We start from the raw sequence: 23071 nt of genomic DNA on the forward strand, positions 1-23071 counted from the left end.
TCCTACCCATAGATCTTTTTTTACTTTGGGGAAACAGAAGATCAAGAGCATTTCTGAAGGACTTAGACTTCTAAAGAATTTTGTCCTAGATCCTCAGACCTAGCTGTTTAAAAAAAAAACAAAAAAAAGGCACTGTGGAACAGAAGGTCAAAGCCTGCTTTTTTCATACCTGTATGGTTGTGAGTGTAGCTGGGATATGTTAAAGTAGTTGGGATAGTTCAGGTAGGAGCAGAGGTGCGAGTAATGGGTGTATGTGTAATCTAGTGAAGGAGCAGAAGAGAAACACCTAGATTGCCAAGCTCAGCTTGGCTCATCTACTTTTTTTCTTGCACTTTCAACATATGAGGCTATAAAAGAATCAGGTCACATGAGAACAGGCAGAGTAAAACTGAAGGAATAACTTTCAGATTCAGAGACCTGTTTTTAGTCCTCCTTTGCTACAGCTTATTTTCCTTCCATTGGCTTCAGTTCATTTCCCTTCTTAAGATTCATTGAGTGGGCAGTGTGGATTAGTGCAAAGAGCATAGACTTGGGTTAAACTCCACTTGCTTGAGCTTTCTTTTCACTGTTGGACCTTTAGACTTTGGTTCCTTCAGTAATTTCAAAAAGTTATGAATATGTAGAATATTCAACACAGTGCCTCCTTACAGGAAGCATTCTATTACTTTTTCCCCCTCTTTTAAACTGGGAGCTCTTCTATCTCTGTGTTAGATGTATTCATTGGTACCCTTTTATGTCCTTGCCTTTTTGCTGGGGAATGGTAGTAGGAAAGATGAGTTATATACAAAGTCCCTTACTTCTGAGGCCCAGAGAGACTGTTAAGTACAGCATTATAATGCACTATGATGTTACATGCTGATGCAGCATCTGCTGTCTGCACCACCTTATACAGAGGACATAACATCCTTGTAGCCAGCATCAAATGAGCTACTGTCAGGAAACAAGCAATTATTTTGAAGCAAGTTTGGGAAGTACAGCATAAAATATAAAGGATCAGTTCTGCCTCAGAGGTGTTCCTAATTGAGTAGGCAGAGACAAATAAACAGGTGATATTATAATGTAGAACATTAAGTAGCAGAAGTATGTCAGGATGGTATGGGAAGCCCCTTAGATCTGGCCACAAACTGTTATTTGGCAGGAGAAATTGGGAAACGGTGGCATTTGAGCTGAGTTTTAAAGTAGGTGTGGGTTCTGCAGGTGATGTAAAAATGTTAGGAATCGGCAGATATAAGTGAGTGGTAAAGTATCTTTTGAAAAGATAAAGTCTTGCCCTGGCTGGTGTAGCTCAGTGGATTGAGTGCGGGCCTGTGAACTAAAGGATCGTGGTTCGATTCCCAGTCAGGCACATGCCTGGGTTGTAGGCCAGTTCCCAGTGGGAAATGCATGAGAGGCAACCATACATTGATGTTTCTCTCCCTCTCTCCTTCCCTTCCCCTCTAAAGATAGATAGATAGATAGATAGATAGATAGATAGATAGATAGATAGATAAAAAGAAAAAAGTCTTGGTGTGGCTTGAGCCACAACTCAGAAGCAGCCTGGGATGGTGAGTGGAGGAAAGGTGAGCTGGTGAGGAATGGTGAAACTACATTGTGAGGATCCCTATTAGATCAAGCTAGGAAGTTAAAGTTTACCTCTGTAAGCCTTAGTTGGTAGCAAAGGTTTCAAGCAGAGAAATAAGCGTTAAATTTTCTTTTTTGGACCTATGGCTTCAGTAGTATCATGTAAGATAAGTAAAGGGAAGATGTAAAGTGACATTGTGGTGTCTTTGAGGAAGGTGTTTAGTTCCTGGACTAGAAGGAAAATGAACAATGAAGATGTAGGGGTGATAGACAGTGACCCTAAAATACAACACTGCTCAGACTAAATCTTTATCATAGGTCTTTTGCTTGCTGAGGATCTGGTCAGAATTATTTGTTCTGTTTCAGTGGGCTTGGTTTTATACAAAAGCTGTGAGAGATCTAAAGGGCACATTTATTATGGGACATTTTGAATGACCACAATAAAAGGAAGGAAGCAAGATCTATATATAGTCTGTGGTTGAAATACCTTAAGCCCACTTCTTGAAAGTTATTCTAGTGCTTACTAAGTTTGAAATGTTTTTTTTTTTCTCCCCAGAATGTTTTCTTAATCTGCAGCTGAAGGTGAGGCTGCTTTTCATGTTTCCTTTTAGAAGTTTTGCTGAGAAAGGATTTTAAGCTTTCTAAAGAAAGTCTCTTCCTGTGATGAAGCAAACTTGCATAGTAAAATATTTGGCATTACCTAGGGTAGCAGTTCTCAAGCTTTTTGGTCAGAGGATCCCTTACATTCTTTTAAAATTATTATGGACCCCAGGGAACTTTTGCTTATGTCAGTTGTATCTATAAATGTGTCCCATACCAGAAATTAAAATAGAAAAATTTAAAACACAAGAATATACAAACATAAATTTTATTAGCTGTCAGAGCAGTGATATCATGTAGTCTTTGGAAAAATAAAAGGCTAGTAATGTCTTAGAATTTTTATGGAAAATAAAATGATTATGGAAGCAGGTGTGCCCTTGTAGACCCCTCCTGAGGACCACTGGGAGTCTCTGAAGCATACTCTGAGAACCACCGGGCTGAGATATCTGTCTGTTGCTGCCAGGTTGGCTTATAAAAATAGATGTTTTGTTTTTAAAAATCTAAACCACTTGTAGCTCCTTTTACTTAACATATGTTCCTGAGTTGTGGAAAAGTTGCAGTGTGTTCACTTAGTGGTGCTCAATTATATGTTAAGTAAGTGTGATTTCAGGGCATAAGAGACATTTGAAAAATGATAATTTTGAATCTAGAGTTGAACATTTCACATTATGCTATTTATTAAATTAGCAATGATATGTTCATTCTGTTGGAACCAGTTGTATCTGGTGTGTGCGTGGTGCCGTGTATATTGTACAGTTGAAGTCTGGTTGCCTCTTGAAGGCATCTTTTAAAAGGAATAGCTGCAAAAGCAAAATTCTGTCATACCAAAATATGCAGAAAAATTGGCAGTTATGTCTGTGAGGATCTTTAGTGCTGCTATTGCTGCTACACACCATAGTTAACTTCAGGAAGCTAATGTGAAGGATTTCTGCCTCTAGAACCATTTCTGGAGGAATGCTTACCAACCTCTTGCACTTAAAAATCTTTACTTCCTAGTGGCTGAGAAAGGGTGGTATATGCATCCACAGCTGGAAAAGTGTGTTGAAGCGTGTATATTTATTTTTAAGAGAAATTATTTCGTTGAACATCTACACATTCTATGTACACATATTATGAGAAGAGTTAAGTAAGCTACCTAATTTAATCTTGATTTCAACTTGTTGAACTAGGTTTGGCCCCATTCCCATTTCAAGTAATTTACCTGAGTTTAGTAGCAGAGCCTGGATGAAAAGTCCAAAGGCTGTCCTACCTCAAAGTCCATATCCTCCCTATCATTTGTGAAGATGACAGAAGGGAAGATATGTGGGGAAAAGGAATGACTTGGTTGTGGGGGAGTTTTTTGTGTGTGGGGTGTATGTGTATGTTTAAGTATATTTTATTGATTGTGCTATTACAGTTTTCTGTTTTTTCCCCTTTATCCCCGCTATGCCCTGCATCCCCCAACCCTCCATTATTCTCCCCCTGCCACCCTTAGTTCATGTCCATGGGCTGTATGTATAAGTTCTTTGAATTCTGTTTCCTATACCATTTTTAACCCCTTCCCATCTATTTTATGCCTACCAATTATGCTTCTTACTCTTGTACCTCCTCCCCTCCCCATTCCTCCCCTTCCCCTCCCCACTAAAAACACTCCATGTAATGTCCATTTCTCTGATTCTGTGCCTGTTCTAGTTGTTTGCTTAGTTTTTGTTTTTGTTTTTTTTTTTAAGGTTCAGTTGTTGATAGTTTTGAGTTTGTTGTCATCTTACTTTTCAGAGTTTTTGATCTTTTATTTCTTACATAAGTCCCTTTAACATTTCATATAATAAGGTCTGGGTGACGATGAACTCCTTTAACTTGGCCTCACCTGGGAAGCACTTTATCTGCCCTTCCATTCTAAATGAAAGCTTTGCTGGATAGAGCAATCTTGGATGTAGGTCCTTGTCTTTCATGACTTTGAATACTTCTTTCCAGCCCCTTCTTGCCTGCAAGCTTTCCTTTGAGAAATCAGCTGGTACTCTTATGGAACATAGGTAACTATCTCCTTTCTTCTTGCTGCTTTTAAGAGTCTCTCTTTATCTTTAATTATGGGTAACTTAATGATGATGTGCCTTGGTGTGTTCCTCTTTGGGTTTAATTTCTTTGGGACTCTGAGCTTCCTGGACTTCCTGGAAGTCTCTTTCGTTTGCCAGATTGCAGAAGTACTCCTTCATTATTTATTCAAATAAATTTTCAACTTCTTGCTCTTGTTCTTCTCCTTCTGGCACCCCAATGACTTTGATGTTAGAGTGCTTAAAGTTGTCCCAGAGTTCCTAGGCCTCCTCGTTTTTTTGAATTCTTGTTTTTTCATTCTGTTCTGGTTGGATGTTTATTTCTTCCTTTTGTTCCAAATCGTTGATTTGAGTCCCCGTTTCCTTCCCTTCATTATTGGTTCCCTATATATTTTGCTTTATTTCACTTTGGGTAACCTTCATTTGTTTCTTCATTTTGCAACTGAGCTCTATCAGTTCTGTGAACGTCTTGATTACCAGTGTTTTGAACTCTGCATCAGATATGTTGGCTATCTCCTTGTCACTTAGCTCTTTTTCTGGAATTTTGATTTGTGCTTTAATTTGGGCCATATTTCTTTGTCTTGGTGCACTGGTTATGTTGTAAGGGGTGGGGCCTTAGGTATTCACCCAGATGAAGCAACCCTCTTTGCTGAGCTGTGACACACTTTGTGGAGGAGGGATCAGAGAGGGAACAATGTAGCTCACTTGCTCCAACGAACTCTCACGTGAGACTGGGAGTTCCTCCTGCTGTGGAAACCCCTGCAGTAGTTTACAGCTAGCTTTGAGTCTTAAGTTTCCTGTTCAGCCAGCTATGCCTTGTCTGCATAGTCTGCTTCCTTGCTGTGAGTCCTCTTAGCCAGCCCCGTCTTGCCCGCATATTCCCTCTGCTTGGTTGCCAGACTCTTACCAGTCTGGGTGAAGTATCTTTAATTCCATGGTTTGTTGGAGTTCCATGCAGTTTGGTTTTCTGGCACTTCTGGTTGTTTATTGTTTTTAGATTAATTGTTATCCTTTTGGTTGTGTGAGGAAGTGAGGTGTTTCTACCTATGTCTCCACCTTAACTGGAACTCTTCTTTTTTTTGTTCGTTTGTTTTGTTTTGTTTTTTTAATTGGACAATTGGAGTCACAGTTGAGGGAAAATGTTGCTTGTCTGGTACAGACAGAGTGGTTCTCCTGAGTCAAGGATATGTACTGGTGAGAAAGAATAACCTAGAATGCAAACTAAGATCCCTGCAGGTTCACCCAGTAGTTCATTCTAGACGAGCCAAAGGATTTGAGAAATTTCAAGAAGACAGGTATTTACATGAGGGAAAAAACTGTTTGGGAAAGAAAATAATGGCAAGAAGAGATGCTATTTGGGGACTGAAGGGAAATTAATGCTGTGCAAGGTCTGATCCTGGCAAAGTTATGTGATAACTGACTTTTTAAATTATCCATTGTATGATGATGATTGTCTTCACTGAGGGTCACATAGAGTCCTTATAACTCTGGTGTGGCATGGCCAGACACTGTGGCAAAAGCAGTGTCTGGCTGTGAGTACTGACTGACCTTTCAAGAGCAAAGCCAGCAGGTTGGAGTAGTGCAGGCGTAGGCCTACACCAGGGACTAACAGCTAGTGTAAGGTCTTATGTTCCTGTCATCAGGGAAGAATAAGGTTGGAGCTGTTGTGTGGTTTTGTCTTCCCGTCTTTAGATTTGTCTTTAGAGAAATCTAGCTGAGCAGATTTCTCTAAAGATTATCAGTCCTTTAAAATAATGACAAAGAAAGCACTAGAAACTCCCTGGGAATTTACTTGTAAACCAAATGATCTACCATATTTTCCTCATCTGTTACTTACTCTTCATTGGACTAGGATACATTGGATTGGTGATTCTTACTAATACCACAGCAGATATGAAAAAGGTACAGAAAATTTTAAAGTATTAAAACCCTTTTCTTAAAAAGCTCTCAGCCTAGTATTGCGTAGCTGAAAGAATATCAGACTGATAACATTCCAGGGATTCTGATTCTCTTTGATCTGATTGTTAACCCTCTCTTTTTTTAGTGACTGTCTAACTTATCTTTTAGAATTGTTGAGGATAAAGTGGCACATTAGTCATTTAATAAAAACTAAAGATGGAGTGGAAAAAGCCCTTTTAGTAGCCTGCTTAAGTATGTTATATACATTTCTAGATTTTTTTTAAGTCTTATGTTACATTTTAAAGTGTCATGGTTATTTTTGTGTGTGATTTATTTTTTAAGTCATTTTTAATTTTTTTATTACAGTTGACAATACAATATTACTAGTTTTGGGTATACACTCCAGCATTCAGACATTACATAAGTGACCATCCCAGTAATCTCATACCTATCTGATGTAAGGTCTCATGTTTATTAATGTTGGAGTTAGAACTCTTCTGTGTTTTGCTCACAGCATTTTCTCCTCTACGTTATCATTGGTATTTTAAAAATAGAATGAATTGTGCGTGGTGGATAACATGAACAGAAAACAAGTTCTTGTAGGCCTCTTTTCTGAATTACTCATCAAAACCAGGAGCCATTCATATTTAGTACTGGGTATTGTTGGGATAGACAAAGTCTGATACTTGACACTTACATTAGAGATAAATGCAAATGTTGACTAATTTGCTAATGTGTTTGCAGTTTGGTTGTTTACAACTTGGAATACATTACTGTATGCAGACTAGTCCAAACAAAGATCTGGTTTATTAACCTCATTGTGGCTTTAACAGGGTACTTTGCAAAGAAAAAAAATTGTGCAGTTTATAAAGCACTTTTTGACACATTTGGCCTGTTCAGTTCCCCGAGGTTGGATTTACTGTTATTCCCATTTTATTTTAAAAATGTTTTCATCAGCAGGTGTTATTGAATAATGGGCATGCACAGAGTACTTTGCTATGTTCCAAGCTGGTATATATGCTTGGGGGCATCAGTAATGGAAAAATTCAGTTATTGTTGGGTAGGGTAAAAATCTATCTTAGCCAGATCAGCGCCATGTATAGAATGACTTTTTGAGTGCAGGGACAGGAGAGTGGACTTTGGAGAGGCTCCTTGTGATCTGTCCTAAAGAATCGGGCTCCTGATAGAGTGAGCTGAGGGGAAAAGTCATTCACAGAGTTCTTAAGCCTTTGCAATTGCTAATTCTTCAACTGACAGATTGCCAAGGCAAGGCAATGTCCAAAGAACTCAAGGGCAATGGAAGCTGACTTGAAGACGTTTTGTAAGTTGTCAAGTACCTCCCTCCCACCTTTTTTCTTTGATGGATGGATGAGTTGTCTGATTTGGGGGCCTTTGGAGTATTTTAATTGAAAAGTGAAATACCAGATAGAATTCTGTAAGTGGGCAAAATTCACAAATGGTCATTTAAGAAGAGCTGGCCATAAGGAAAAGATAGGATTTGTCAGAGATGACTCCAGCTCTTTGTTGCCTGAACAACAAGATGTCTTGGCCTTGTTGCTCTTGTGGTAGGTGGGGGACAGAGAAGCACATGAGAAGCCAGTGGTAAGATTACAGGTTCCCCTGAGTGCACAGATAAAAAAGGCAAAGGGTATATGGGAGAAATACCTCTTTAAAAAAATATGGTTTGCCTATCTTCCCCAAAGTGGCACAAGCATACATACCAAAACAATCCCCAAAGATACTGTTTTGTGTTCTCCCTTATGTTCATTCACTTATGTATGCTGGAACTCTGGAAAATTTTCTTCATTAAAAATTAAGGTGTAACCAGATAAAGACTTACTTCTCTTTTTATGGAATAGACTTTTCTGAAGTATTAGCTGTTTAAATGCAAATAAATAAACATGTTTTCCTGATGGTGTCTATTATTGCAATTTCACAACAGATTTCCATTTGTAAATGCTACTGAAGTAGCAATAGATCTATAAAATTTAAGACAATTTTTCTATTAAAAATACTCTTTATCTTTTAATTACAGTTGACATACAACATTATATTAGTGTCAGGTGTACAACATAGCAATTGGACACTTTATATATCTTAGGAAGTGATCACCACAGTAGTCTAGTACCTACCTTGCACCATACATAGTTATTACAGTGTTATTGACTGTATTTTCATGCTGTACTTCACATTCCCATGACTCTTGTAACTGTCAATTGTGTTTCTTAGTCCCTTCACCTTTTTCACCCATTCCCCCAATCTCCCTCTTCAACTGACAACCGTCAAATTGGTCTCTGTATCTGAGTCTGTTAATTGCTTATTTAAGCTGTGTTAGTTGAGAAACTTAGGTAATTTTAGAGAATTCAGGCTCTCAGCTCCATATCAAAATGTTGACTTTCTACAACATGTTGCAAATCTGCCAGTTAAACATGCTATCTACACTTCATTGTGTGACACTTAGAAGACTTCACTGAGCAATGTAAATCACTGGGAAGTATTTCTCACTGATAAGCAGTTTTAAATGTCATGATAAGGGTTCATTCCTTACAGGCAGTTGTTCCAAAGGCAGTGGAAAAAATTCTTCCTGGCTCCTTCCTGCCCTTTTCTCTTCCCTTAAGGATACCCCACTAGTCCTCTTGCCACAGTAAAGGTGGTGAGACCAATGAGGGTAGTGGGGCTCTTGAGTGGTATTGAGCTGAAGTGTATCCTGGGATTGACCTGGGTTTTTCATCCCTAGTACCCTGTGCTGGAGTCATATCACCCATACCTACCCCCTCCCCCTGTGTACACAAACACGCATAAAAACAAGTCTGGGCTTTTTGCAGGTGGAGAGACTCGAAGCCCATGGAGAGTCCAGATGGATCTGGGTTAAAAATCCTAGCTCAACCACTTAACATAAGTTTCTTAATCTTTCTGCTTCTCCATCTTCTTAATATTTAAAATGGCGGTAAAAATTCCTTGTCTAGAGGATGTGCGCCTTTCCTGTGCCTCCTGTCAGTCAACTATACCTCTCCAACTTCAGGCGCAGTTTGTCACATCTGGTCTGGGGGCTAGCTGGCCTGGCCCCATGGGAGTGAAGGGCGTGTAGCTCTATTACTGGACATTGGCCATTTCCATTCTATCACATGGTCAGAGTGTATTAGCCTAGAAATCAGGAGGGAACAGATTGGAAAAGTTGCCAGAACAGTTCGGATATGGTTGCACCCTCTTTGCAAGAACAGGAGACCATGTGGGAGGTCTCACACTGGAGGCTCTTCTAGTTTTACCTGCCGCTTCCAAGAGGTTTGCACTGCTTTTTGAACCAGTAAGTGTTGGTATGTTTTTTGTTCAGAAACACCGTGTGCCTTTTCTAAATTAATTAGGTGTATTTTCCTACCTCATCTGCAATTCCCTGACCCTGGGGGAATAAACATGAAAAAGCAGCTGTAATAATTAAAGTAATAAGCGCTCATCTGTTGTTGAAATTCGTTTATGGAGAAAGGTTGAGTTATGTTGTTTGTTACTTAGGATGTAGACATACGACATTTAGAACACAGCAATAATTTTGACAACACAGGTAGATTTAGCAAACAACCCATATTTTTTTGTAACTATAACCTTGGGTCCTTTTCATTTGTGAAATTTTGCTTTGGCTGACCATTAGAAGAGAGGAATACCTAACCATTCTAGTCAAATTCATTTTCTTAGAAGCACATGAGAACATGCATGCATTTTTGCACACATACTACATATTTAGAATTGTAGCTCTTAATTTACCTTTTGTACGTGTAGATATTGTTCTACAGATACTGAATTGTGATGCTTGTGCTGAAGAATTCTGAGGGTGTATTTGCTGAAGTGTTAGAGAATGCCAGTGGCAGAAACATGCAGATGGGTGACTCGCCCGTTGTCCACAGTATACCCATAGTCTTGGCCTACTGGCCTCATTAGAGAATAATCCATTCTGGATAAGTGTGATATCTGGCTAGCTGAGAGCTTTTCTATAAGGCATGCCACACTCATGCCATTAAGGGCAATTTGTGAGATACCAGTGCGGTGACCTTATTTCCTCTCTCTGCTCACCACCATCTCTCCCTTCTGCTGTTAGTGCCTGCTGCTCACCAAACCATAATGTCTATGGTTTCTGAATCTCTTCTCCGATTTCTCGTTTCTGTATTCTGCCCACAACCCCCTTTTACCTAGCGTCTCTCTCCTGTTTCAGAAAAAAAGTGTCCCCATTCCTTTCCCAAGACTTTGTTGAGTGTGTTCTTTATCTCCTTTGTCCAATGCATTCACCCCTCTTACCCTTTGATTTTTCTCCCTCTTTCAGTGTACAACACAGTTTGTCTCCCTTTCCCGTGTAAAAATCCCCTCCACCCCTTCCAATAGTAGCTAGGGCCATGCTTTACCTCAACAGCACAATTCTCTGTGGCAGTTTACTTCCATCATTTTTACAGCCCCGATCCAATGTGGCTTGTTCTTCTAAAAGCTGGCAGCTATTCCTCATCACCAAAGCTTGGGCCCCTCTTCTCAATCTTCATCCTACTTTGTCTTTCTCTGCAGCGTTTGTTTGTTTTTTATTTATCCAATAGACGAATTTATTGACAAAGATGATTGAGATGGCAGTCTTGCCATTGAGGAGTATACAGTTAGTTGATTGGCTATTTAGTGTAACATGGTAAGTGACATCATAAATGTATGTCCTAGAGTATCAGACAAGCTCCTCTTAACTATGATTGGAAGAGCCTTTGATTAAGCTGGGAGTTCTCTGGGGCAGGCATTTGGAATACCTGTGACTGTCTGTTGAAGATACTCTTAGACTGGTGTCCATCTCTGCTCTTGTTTTTGTGTTGGGTTTCCTTGAAGGAAAGTACACGTCTGGTTTCATTGAAATTCTCCATCAAGGAGTAGTTTTTTTTTTCAGTTTTATGGTAGATTCACTGTGTTAACCCTGGCTGAGTCTTAGTGTATGGCACTCTGATTTGATTTAAACTTTTAGGTAATCCCTGCAGACAGCTCATCAGTTATGTCCCTAGCAGTTGCTTGTGAAATGTTCCTGGTGGCACTTAATCTTCTTTGTGAGTATTAGCTTAGTTATATTGGGTTAGCCAAAAAGTCTGTGACTTTTTTCTGTAAAACAAGACACATTTTCACCAATAACTTCATTAATTTGGGTATTTTGAGTATGTCGGCTATCACTCACTATTGGCTTCTAGTGGGTACAGGGCAGGGGTGCTTCTAAACATCTTACAGTGCATAAGACCAGCCCCACAGGAAAGAATTATTTGGCCAAAGTGTCATTAGTACAGAGAAACTTCGCAAACCACTTTTGACATGGTCAGTTGGTCAAAGCACCGTCTCCATACACTGCACAAATCTTATTGTGTGTGTGTTTCAGTTGCATTTTGACTTTTCTTGAAATAATAAAGCATCATATACCAAAAATGTTGCCTATCTTAAAATGGCTGCACAAAAATTCACCGATGTGTGTTTTTTTTTAATGCATGCTGACACAACAGCTGTCACAGTACAATCTAATAAAATTATTTTGAGTGAAGTTAAAAGACAAACTAAGCACTCTAGAGCTGTCATGTGGAAAAAACATAATGGACTTTTTGGCCAACCCAATACTTAAACAAAGTTAGCTTTTCATGTGGGATCCTCTGCACATTTGGGGACCAGGCTTTAGAGTAAGTACATTCCTCCCTTTCTCTCTAGGAATACTTCACATCTGTGTTTGAATCCCTTGCTCAGTGACAAGTGAGGCCATTTGTGATCCAGGCTGAGGTGTACCTGACTGGCATTCATGGTGTGGCACCCCGTGACCAAGGCGTGTGTTGATGGAGGCCAATGGGAAGCTTGCTCTGAGATTGCACCTTTGTTGGTATGTTCTCTGGCAAAGCCACACTACCACCAAACCAGTACTGAAACACTCAGAACAAATTCGGTGCCTTCCACGCTTCAGCTCACTTTGATGTGGTTGTGGAGCAAGCATCCTGCTCCCAAGAGGTGCTCAAATAACCCAGTAACCATGTTTAACTTAATGGGTCAGTGTATCATGTATCTAACAAGTCTTCTTTGTTTATCTTCTTTCCCAGAAAATGCCAGAATTACTTAATACGGAAGCTTTGTTTTTGTTTTGTTTTTCCTAGGTTTGTTTTTCATTTTGTGTAGCCCTCTATCCTGGGAAAAGGAAAGGGAGTTCTAGGGCCTGCCTGAAGGGGGATCATTACATTGTGGCAGCCAGTCAGTTTCACCTCATGAATGGATCCAGTGGGTGTTTGTTTCCCCATCTTGTACTTGGAGAGCTTATGCTGTATTTGTTGATCTAGATGTGACTGTTTTTGAAATTTTAATATTACATCAAAACAGCAGAGAGGATTTCCTTTCTTCCTTTCCCCTTTGAGTGTGAATGATCATGCATTGTAAGAAGTGTTTAGCATCACTTAAAATTTGTGAGCAATAGTGTTAAGAGCCAGTGTCAGTTGGAGATGGGTGGGGACATAATGATTGATAATACAATGAATGTATTGTCTAAGATTCTTTGTATTGACCTTCAGTCTTCATCCCTTTAGGAGCTAGTACGAACCACAGTTACCTTTTATTGCTCTGTGTGTGTTCTCCGAGCCAGTCCACAGAGCTGGAGGGGAGCAGACCAAATTGGAATAACTAGATTGAGGAGTAAATATCACACTTCTGATTTTATTCTTTTCAAGGGATTACCAGTGTCCATTTAATAAAATGAGAGTAACCCTCTGCAGCAGGAAGGAGTATTTGAAAGCTGTCAGTCTATGTAATCTTGACAGCTCAAAGGAAGTAGTGTCCTCAGCACTCTTAGAAAGTGTCCTCTTTTTTATTGGCTGAAAGGCATTTTTACTGTTTTCTGTCAGCATGTATGTATGTCATTAAAGGCAGTCGTACAGAAAGTGAATTTGAAAGAGGGAAAGTTTTATGGACTCATCCATGCTACATAGAAGCAGTAATGTAGAAATAGCACCATGTAATTGAGTTTTCAGGTGCCAAATACAGGGTAATAAAATATCTAAGGAATTAAGAGACCAAAAAACCTGACAGAAATATTCATAAAGTAAATAAGTCTTTCTTTGAATGTTCTAGAAAACCTCGAATCAACTCACAGCTGGTGGCACAGCAAGTGGCACAACAGTACGCCACCCCCCCACCTCCGAAGAAGGAGAAGAAGGAGAAGGTGGAGAAGCAAGACAAAGAGAAGCCTGAGAAAGACAAGGAAATTAGTCCCAGTGTTACCAAGAAAAATGCCAACAAGAAAACAAAGTAAGTTCCTAGGTAACTCAGCATAGTATATTATTTTACAGATGAATCAAAGGTATCTTTAAATGCCTCTCTTGGTATACCTCCCCCTCTTTAGACCAAAGTCCGATATTCTGAAAGATCCTCCTAGTGAAGCAAACAGCATACAGTCTGCAAACGCTACAACAAAGACCAGTGAATCGAATCACACCTCAAGGTATTTGAAACTAGAATAAAATACTTAAATGCTGCTCTGATTTGCTTATTCATAATCAAGAACTCAGATGGTTTTGTGCCTGTGGGTTTGTAGGCTAAGAAGGGGTAGAGTGTGAGACTATTAATTTCATACCCACACACACACTACTTTATATCGTTGTTGTCAGAACAGGAGACAGATCAATTGATGATAATTTTGGAGTCATCCAAGGCTTTGCTTACTGAAGGTGTTTTCTGTAATTGCTAAGATAGCAGCAGATTTTGTGTTAAAGCTTTGGCATGTGTGGTGACAATTTAGATTCAGTGCCACAGTGTCATGAAATATCTGCGTATTAATAATGTCTGCCAGAAATCATTTTTAATCCATAGCTTATTTAATGGGCTCTTCCTCTGTGGTTATTGCTTTCAGGCCCCGACTGAAAAACGTGGACAGGAGCACTGCACAGCAGTTGGCAGTAACTGTGGGCAATGTCACCGTCATTATCACAGACTTTAAGGAAAAGACTCGCTCTTCCTCCACATCCTCATCCACAGTGACCTCCAGTGCAGGGTCAGAACAGCAGAACCAGAGCAGCTCGGGGTCGGAGAGCACAGACAAAGGCTCCTCCCGCTCCTCCACTCCAAAGGGCGACATGTCAGCAGTAAATGATGAATCGTTCTGAAATTGCACATGGAATTGTGAAAACTATGGATCAGGGTATGAAATTCAAATCCTCCACCTGCCCATGCTGCTTGCACCCCTGGAGAATCTTCTGTGGACATCGACCTGTTAGTGATGCTGCCAGGATAATTTCTGCTTGCCATGGGCATTTGGCCACCAAGGAATTTCGCACCCTGACAATTACTCCTGACACTTTTATGTATTCCATTGTTTTATATGATTTTTCCTAACAATCATTTATAATTGGATGTGCTTCTGAATCTACTTTTTATAAAACAAAAAAACAAAAAAAAACTGCTGTGCACAATTTTCCATGTACATTACAACTGGTTTTTTGTTTTGTTGGGTGGGGTGGGTTGGAAGGGACTTTTATTTATTGTGTTCACAAACTTCATCCTTTCAGCATATCCTTCTAAGTTTAGTTCTTCCTTCCAGTTATACTATGTACTATCAGTTTTGATATAACTATATATATAAATATAAAAATATATATAAAGGGTTATTTGAAACCAATCCATGGCAACGCTGGTGCTTGATACACTGTGAAGTGAATACAACATCGAACAGTTACAGATCTGGGACAGTCCCTTCTGCAAAAGAGCTGAAACTCAGTTAAAATCAGTCTTACCTGAAGTGTGTTCCAACCTACGTGGGAACTCGACTCTCTCATCTGTCTAAAGAATACTGGACAATATGAAAATATATATTTTTAAACAATGTGATCTCAAAATAAAGACTGCTTCAGATAGCCTGCATTTGCAGTGGAATAACTGACAGATCACAGGTGGTTTGTGGGGAGGTTCTGTCATTCAGAAGAAACTAAGCTAGCTCCAGAATGCCAAGTATTCGTGTAAATTTACGGTTATGTGTTAACATTGCCGTTCTTACATAAGCGCTCATAAAAATATGGTATTCTATAACTTGAATTCCATCCATTTTCCAGACCCCTACTCATGTCTGGGGTAAATCTATAAATTGTCTCTTAGTTTTAGGATTAAAACTATCTAAAGTATATTTTTGGTCCATACAAGAAGCAAATAAATCCCTATTTCCAATTCGCACATGACATTCCATTGGTGGTTTTGGAATTGAAATTTGTTTGCCTCATGTCCCCTCCTTTCCCTTACCCTACCAGTTCAGTTGCGAGCATGTTTTTCATTCTTAAAAATCTACTCTTGTTTGTTTTACTTAATGAAAATGATTATCATCCATACATTCAGTCCAGACATTATTCAATTCTCTGCTATGGGAAGAACTCAAGTGGTCAGTGTTTGAAGTGGCAGCAGCCAGAGTTACAGGGAGAGCTCATACTTACTGAGAACCTGTGTTCTTTTCTTCCTGGACATAAAGATAGCTTGAGTAGACTGTTTTAAAGTTTATTTTTCACTCATCTTTTTTACTGCATTGCAAACACACACACAAAAAAAACCAAAAACCACTAATGATTCCACACCCCACATGTTTAAAATGTTTTGCTCTGTTTGGATTTAGTCTCGCTTCTATTTAACTGTTACTATTCACATCCAGAGTTTATAGACTTCAGAGTCATTTTCAGGCATGGGGATTTGATGTCACCTGCCTTCTTTGATCATACTTTAGGGATTCATGCAAGGGCAGCTGATTTGTAAGGGAGCACCACATTTTGGTGTGGAAAAACCTGATGTGCTTAAGAATAGAAGTAACTTTGGAGGCAACAAGTTAAAAAAAATTAACAGCTTGATTTGAGTAGCCTTTCACATTTACATTAAAACTCTTCTGTAGTCACTGTTGTACCATAATTTAAATTTTGTTCTGAAAGTCAAAGGTTATAAAGCAGTGCTATTTGTTGCTGTGGTCCCATTCTAAAATGCATGGACAATGTTCCCCTCTTTTTAAAATAATGCTTGTATGTGGGATGCAAGCTATGCTTATCTTAAATACATTTTTCAAGTATTTATTAATGAACCAAAGGAAATCAGATGCCTTCTGTAAGCATCAGAATATATAATACATAGTGATTTGACTATGAATTTTAAATCCACATTTTAATATTAGTGGGATATTGCAAAGACATTCCTTCTAAAGTTTTAATATTCCTTTTATTAAGGGTCTCAGGGAGGGTAAATTAATCAGCCATATTTATTTTCCAGATATGTAAGGAATTGCTAAGTTTCTTAAATTAACTTTTTTGAAAAGAAAAAAAAATGTCACCAAACTCATAATTTGCACTGCTTCTTGAACCAGTAAGTGTTGGTATGCACTTTGTTCAGAAACGCTGTAACTTTTTCAAAATTAGTTTCATGTAAAGTGATTGGACCCCTAGATTAGTGGAAAAAGCTAATTAACCAGCTACTCATAGGCTGCTAATTCGTTGCCAAAGTCTTGGTTTTTGGTTTTGCCTCCGTGATAAAATTAAAGACTAGAGAAGGGTGAGGGAAGGGAGACTTGAAACTGCAGCTGACATTGGAACTTTTTTCAGCAATCAGATGTTACTGGGCCAGCCTTTTAGCTGCCATTGTTTATTCTGTTGAGGTCGTGAGGTGGTAGGTACGTGAGGCTTTTAATTTCTGAAATTGATGATATCCCTCAAGCATGTATTCTGGAAATGGAATTCATTCAACTTACTGCATTTGCATTTTGTCCTACACCTAGTAGGCAGTGTGTAAAAACACTAGTGTAGATTAGAAAAATATATATTAAAAGAGGGCCAGAAATACTTGGTATTCAGTGGCACAGAAAGCAGGTTATAAAAACAAAAACAAAAGCACAGTGTTAACACTTGCAAGTTTCCATTTGTTTTACTACCACACTATTGCGCGTGTGTGTGCATACACAGTTACCTGACATGCTCTGTTTGAGTCATGCAGTGAAAGGAAAAAAGGTAAAAACATCTTGACACACAACATTTTAATCCAGACCTTTCAGTTTCAATATAGTTATTTTAAAACATTGGCAGAAGCTTCTGTGAGTTTAGTTCCACTAAGATGTTTCACCTGCCTTATCAAGACCATTCTCAGTCTACTTTTTTAAGCTACCATATCTTAAATTATTGAAAATTTATTAATTGCTGAATATATAATAACCTCTGCTTGTATGTAACCGAAAATGGTTTAAGAGCCAACATTTAGAGTATGACAATGGAGCTGAACAGTTTTTAATGCGCAAGCAGTTCTGTTCTTGTGTATGACTTGTAACCTTAATTTACTGTGTAAAGATGGTTACATTATTTCCTTAGCTTTGTTTGTTGGAGACAAATAGAGAATGCTTGTTAAGTATGTCAAAACATAATCTTGTGAATTTTTGTTAATGTATTATACGAGCTATATTTTTCATTTGCCCAGAAAGACAGCTTGTATAACGCTTTTGGAAGTTTCTGCTCTGTAACGTCCTTAGAGCTGACAGTCTTAGGTTTGTTTTTTTCTTCATGCTAAAGTGTCAGTTGGTGGTTTTGTGAACTGGTCAGAAATTCACAGGTCTTAAATGTTTTGGGGAAATTTATATTGGACACTGCTCTTTGTCTAGCAAATAAAAGATGTTAATATATTCCTGTTACTGGCATGTGCACGACTATGTTATTAGAAGCCACTTTATCATTTTCTTGCTTTAAATAGAAATGTCTATTTATGAATTCTGCTTGTAGTTTTTTCACAAATAAAATAGTAAAATTTACATTGAAATCTTTTATTTGTGTCTGTGTAGATTTTAGCCTCTAGGGAAATACTTTTTGAACTCAGAATTTTTTAATTTACAGAATATACTCAGTGTGAATAGGAGGCTAAAAACTTGAGTTGTTTATTAAAAGCTAAAGTTGGTTTGCGTATTTCATTACATGGCAGCAGCAGGAAATGCAGTTGAACACAAGAATGGCCAAATTCTGAAAGAAAAAATGTGTTTGAGGGCATCCTTTGAAATAGGCAGCAGGGAACTAAACAAGGGAATGGAGGTGATGGCCTAGTAGGTAATTCAACATGTGATACTGAAAATCCTTGGAAGACAACCTGTTTCTGGCCAACTGCAGTAAGGTAAATGTGTGACTTGATGTAAACAAAAGGCAGTGTCAAACCTGGAAGCCTGGTGGCAAACTGCTGCTGCTTCCAAAAAATATGGAAACCTCTTAAAAACTTCAGGATCCATCCCCAGTTACTCTTCATTTTCCTGAGTTGGCGGCTAAACTAACACTGAAAGGACGAGATTATAAATGGTACAGGATCCTAATTTGAAAATTGGTTTGTCCTGGTAAAAGAAAACTTTGCAAACTCCATTCTCCTTGTCATTGTTCTCCAGGACTGAGTCAACCTTAGTCTGGCTCCTCAGAACTTTTGAGGGGATGTGGAAGGGTTGAAGGGCAGGGAACAGATGGTGTCTGATGTGTACCACTTCCCACTGTGGATACAGATTAAGTGATGGTACCTGAGGAGTCCTCCACGAGGGTCCCTGCTGCTGGTCACACTGGTTTCATCATTTGGGGAGGATTAAAGCTGCCTCCCACGCTAGCTAGAGGCAGCAAGACGTTGGTCCCTACAATGGAAGTGCAAACCTTTTAGGAAGAGGGTGGGTTTTTCCAAGTGTAAGGTTGAGAAGGGAGGCAAAAGCTGGGGTCCACATGTTCAGACTCCTGCTGAGGAATACCATGGCTATATGTGACACCGTTGTGGTCAGAAGCTCTTGCTGATTTAACTTTGGTCAAAGGGTAAGAAAGTGCCCAAGCTTATTCTCTGTTTTCAGTATCTGCCCGAAGCAACAAAGAAAAGATGAGAGATGTCAGAGTCCTTTGGTCTATCTTGTTCCTGGCTTCCCAGGAGTTCTGAAGAGCTACTCAGAAACCTTAAAAGGTTTCGAGCCATCCTTGTGTTAGGATTTAAAATTCGTGATCAAGCTCCTGTTTGCTAATCAAAAGATGCTGAATCTAATCTGGCTGCCTGGTCGTGTCTGTCAGGAAGGGACAATCTTCCCAGCAGCCTGGGCTGTTAGGCACAATAGAAGTGAGCCACTGAAGGCTCTGGTGTTTATAGAAAAGGTTGTAAGAAGAGTCTGGGAAGATGGAGTGAGGCTCAGACCCTACACTGAAAGTACAGTCCATGTGTTAAGATCTGTGTGGTAAACCTGCCTTCTCTCCAGGCTTTAACCATGAGGCTGGGGTTTGGGGGCCTCAGGCATTGCTAGAGTACTAGTTTTGCATCCAGTGCAGTGCTAAAAAGGGCCAACGGAAGCATTTGTGAAGAGGAGGGCACAGCCTGAACATGGCCCACTCCTGCAGGTTCTTGTGACCTACACCTGGCAAAAAAAGTCATGCCACTCCCCACTATTATCCTTCTCAGGTTTGTGCCAGACATCACTAATCAATCAGTAAGTACTCTTTCAGCTGAATTCAGGCTCAGAATCCTCAAAACGGCTGTATGTGCATCACAACCCCTGTTCCTGTGAAGAAAGCATTTGTCATTCCTGCCTTTGAAAAAACTCACCCAAAGCATCTGGGAACCTTACAAGGCAGTTTTTAATCAACTCTTCAATTTTGCAGCACTCCCTGGAACTGTAGCAATTCCAAGAGAAAGGCTGGCTGACAGAGGCTTGCAGGAGTCAGGAAACATGAGAAATCAGTGTCCAACACCCAACTCCTCAAAAGGCTCAGCTTTCTGTTCAAAAGTGGACCAGATCAAGAGTCCAGTATTGAGCTTTAAATGTAAGACCCACAGGCCAGCCAGCCATGTAGGCTAGACAGGGACCTGTCCAAGCAGTCATACCAGTTTGGTCAACCTCAGGAACTATCAAATAACAAAACACAACACCAAAGGGATTCCTAGAAACACCAGCTATATATACACACACACACACACACATATATATATATATATGTGTGTGTGTATATATATGTGTGTGTGTATATATATATATGTGTGTGTGTATATATATATGTGTGTATATATATATGTGTGTGTGTATATATATATACACACACCTTTGGAGTGAACCAATGGGACTACGCCCCCACCTGGTCAGGGGACCTTAGGGAAGTCAGCCTCCCTAGGCATATTTTCTCATCTCTGAAGCACCATGTAGTGCTCTGTTCTCTGTTCCAAGGGGCCATGGGCCAGCGCTTCGGTGGTTGCTTGTATTTTACAGTGTTTTTAATAATGGGGAGCAAGATTTATTTCTGAATATTCTAATGCTTCACAGATGTCAACGCCAGCAGTGAATGAGGATTTATTTTGTAATTGTTTTATCTTGTTTTTAAATTTTATTTACTTATTTATCTTCGTGACAAAGAAGAAGGAGCAGTGGGTGGAAAGGCCACATGTAAATAAAGCTCGGCGGTATTTTTGACAGCTGCACCGTGTTTCTGTTTCTACAAGTAGTGTTCGTGAATATGGCTATTCTTCATTAAAACTTGATTGTTTAAATGTTTACTGTACTGTTATTATTAAAAGAGAAAAAGTTCGGAGTCAGTGGGAGAATTAAAGGTCCACAGAGTGCCTGGGCACCACCACACGGTCGGAACTTAATAAACGTTAGTTACTGTATTACATATACATGAACACACATGTATGGCTTCTTAATTGAGGATGGGATTTGGATACTCTCCAGTACCATCCATGCTGTCACAAAACATACAAATTTCTTCCTGCTGTGTAGTATTCCACATAATCTCATTTATAAGAGGAATCTAATGAACAAAATAAACTAGTGAGCAAAATAGAGCCAAAGGCATAGATTCATGGAATAGACTTGACCGCTATAAGAGGGAAGGAGGGAGGGGGTACTGCTTGAAAGAAGGTGAAGGGATTAGTCAAGGAACATACATGCAGGATCCATGCCCATGGACAATGGGATTGAGATTGACTATGGAAAGAGGGGGGGGGTGGGTGGAGGGGGGGCAAAGGGGAAAATAATTGGAACAACTGTAAAGCATAAATATTCATTAAACAGAAAGAATGGGATTTTGAAAATTGATTTTTCAATTTTCAATTACAGTTGACATACAATATCATATTAGTTTCAGGTGTACAGCCTAGTGGTTACACATTTATTTAACTTAAGAAGTGATCATCCCAATAGATCTAGTAATCCAGAATGGGATTTTTTCATTCAGGCGTAAATGGCACAACTCCCCAACATAGGAAAGTTAGAGCTACGAACCACTAGATGAGCCATAAATACACTCATGATGAGTCAATTCTAGATAACTATTTTATCAGTGTGAGTAATTCAGACACTGCAGCAGCCTCCATGTATGGGGTGAGCAACACAGATAAATAAATTGTATTCATTGCCTCTTCATATTTAAAGGAATTTGTACCCCTTCGGACAAGCTGATAGTGATCTCATAGGCTGGAATTATAACTGCTGGAGTGGAAAATACATAAAGTTTGAGGTATGCCCAAGAGGCAAGACCCTGCAGTAAATTCTACTCTAAGTTTCCAGGGGACTCCTGCTTGCAGAGATCATCCTGACTAGGCACACAAGCCAGCAACAAATGGGGTAATAAGAGGGGGAATTCCGAGTCTCCCATTCACCTTGAGCAATCACGTGGTGGACAGATGGACCGGTTTCCCCATGTGGCTGGCAAAAGGTGAGGACCACTTTGGTGGGCTCCTGGCCAGGCTCACCACTCTTCTGTGGAAGCTGGTAATCCAGGTGGGAACTTTTGCTCAAATGAGTCTGAATAAAGTGGGGATGGAGACACATGTGATTGGGGTTGGTTGGAACAACGCTTCACTGTAGGATCTCCTTTCATGTTCTCAGCCCAGTGACAACTGCTCATTGCATTCTGATTCTAAACCAGCTCTACTCAGCATGGTGGGGCATCACAGCAACATGTATTTAAGTGGCAAAAATGGCACAATTTATGGGTATGTTTCATGTGCTCTAAGAGTATTAACTCATTTAATCCTCACAGTTACAGTATTGAATACAGCTGGGGCAGTGGTGGGGCAAACTGCAGCCAGACCATCCCTGTAGCTCATAAGCTAAGAATGGTCTTTACATTTTCACGTGTTTGAAAACAGTTAAAGGGTAATTTTGTAACAGGTGAAAATCATATAAAATTCAAATTTCAGCATCTATAATTGAAACTTTATTGGCGCACAGTCACGTCCCACTTGTTCATGTATTATTTATAGCTGCTTCCCACTACTACAGTAGAGGGGAGTCCTACTACAGAGACTGTGTGGCCGGCCCCTCAGAGCCTAAAATATTTGTTATCTGGCACCTTAAGGGAAAAGTACTTCTGACCTCAAATGCACTGCCATTTCCTCATGATCTGTGAAGCAGGTGAGCACTGACCCCTCGGTGGCTGGGAGGGGCCTCGAGCATCTGTAACACAGGCTGGGACCCACTACCTGCCCGTGTTACATACAGATGAGGGACCCAGCATGGCAAGGTTAAGGAATTTAACCCAAGCTTACCCAGGTAGTAAGTGGAGGAATCAGAAATCAACCAGGGCTGCCTCATCCATAGTCCTGGCTTTCAGTTGTCCTGAAGTTGAAAAGGTAGCTTGCTCAAAATGTGTGCCTTGGAACTCCATTTAGGCTGGGTTCCAAATAAGTTTGGTAAATACTGCTTAATATACAAGTCCTCTTAGAGCTTTAGTCGTATTGGCATAGCGAAGGCTCTGAGAAGTTCTGCAGGGAAAAAAAGAAAACCACTTAACTTTCTTTAACATGGTGTTTTTAAAACTTATTTGACCTACATTCTACCAACTAATATAACTCGGGAAAGGGTTAGTAAAAAGACTTGTAGATAAGACGTAGTAGATACTGTGACCACGTGAAAATTATTGAGTCTCTCTGAACCTCAGGTTTTTTCCCTGTAGAATGGTGAGGTGGTCATAAGGATTTAGTGAGCCAGTGAGTCCCTGACTCCTGGTAGACACACACAAAAT

The 23071-nt window shown here is 39.6% G+C and overlaps 1 protein-coding gene across 2 annotated transcripts in view; it reads left to right on the plus strand.

The window, feature by feature from the left end:
• The window catches only part of RYBP (RING1 and YY1 binding protein), an 88083-nt gene extending 70213 nt beyond the window's left edge, over positions 1–17870 (plus strand). For both annotated transcript variants that reach the window (XM_053654793.1, XM_037150246.2), the window contains 3 exons: positions 13185–13361; positions 13456–13554; positions 13963–17870. In XM_053654793.1, the coding sequence (XP_053510768.1) occupies positions 13185–13361; positions 13456–13554; positions 13963–14215 (529 nt within the window). In that variant the 3' untranslated portion in view covers positions 14216–17870. The remainder of the gene's footprint in view (positions 1–13184; positions 13362–13455; positions 13555–13962) is intronic.
• Positions 17871–23071: the final 5201 nt, after the last annotated feature.

Source organism: Artibeus jamaicensis, unplaced genomic scaffold (assembly GCF_021234435.1).
Source record: "Artibeus jamaicensis isolate MK-2021 breed Jamaican fruit bat unplaced genomic scaffold, CSHL_Jam_final contig_886, whole genome shotgun sequence".
Lineage (NCBI taxonomy): Eukaryota > Metazoa > Chordata > Mammalia > Chiroptera > Phyllostomidae > Artibeus > Artibeus jamaicensis.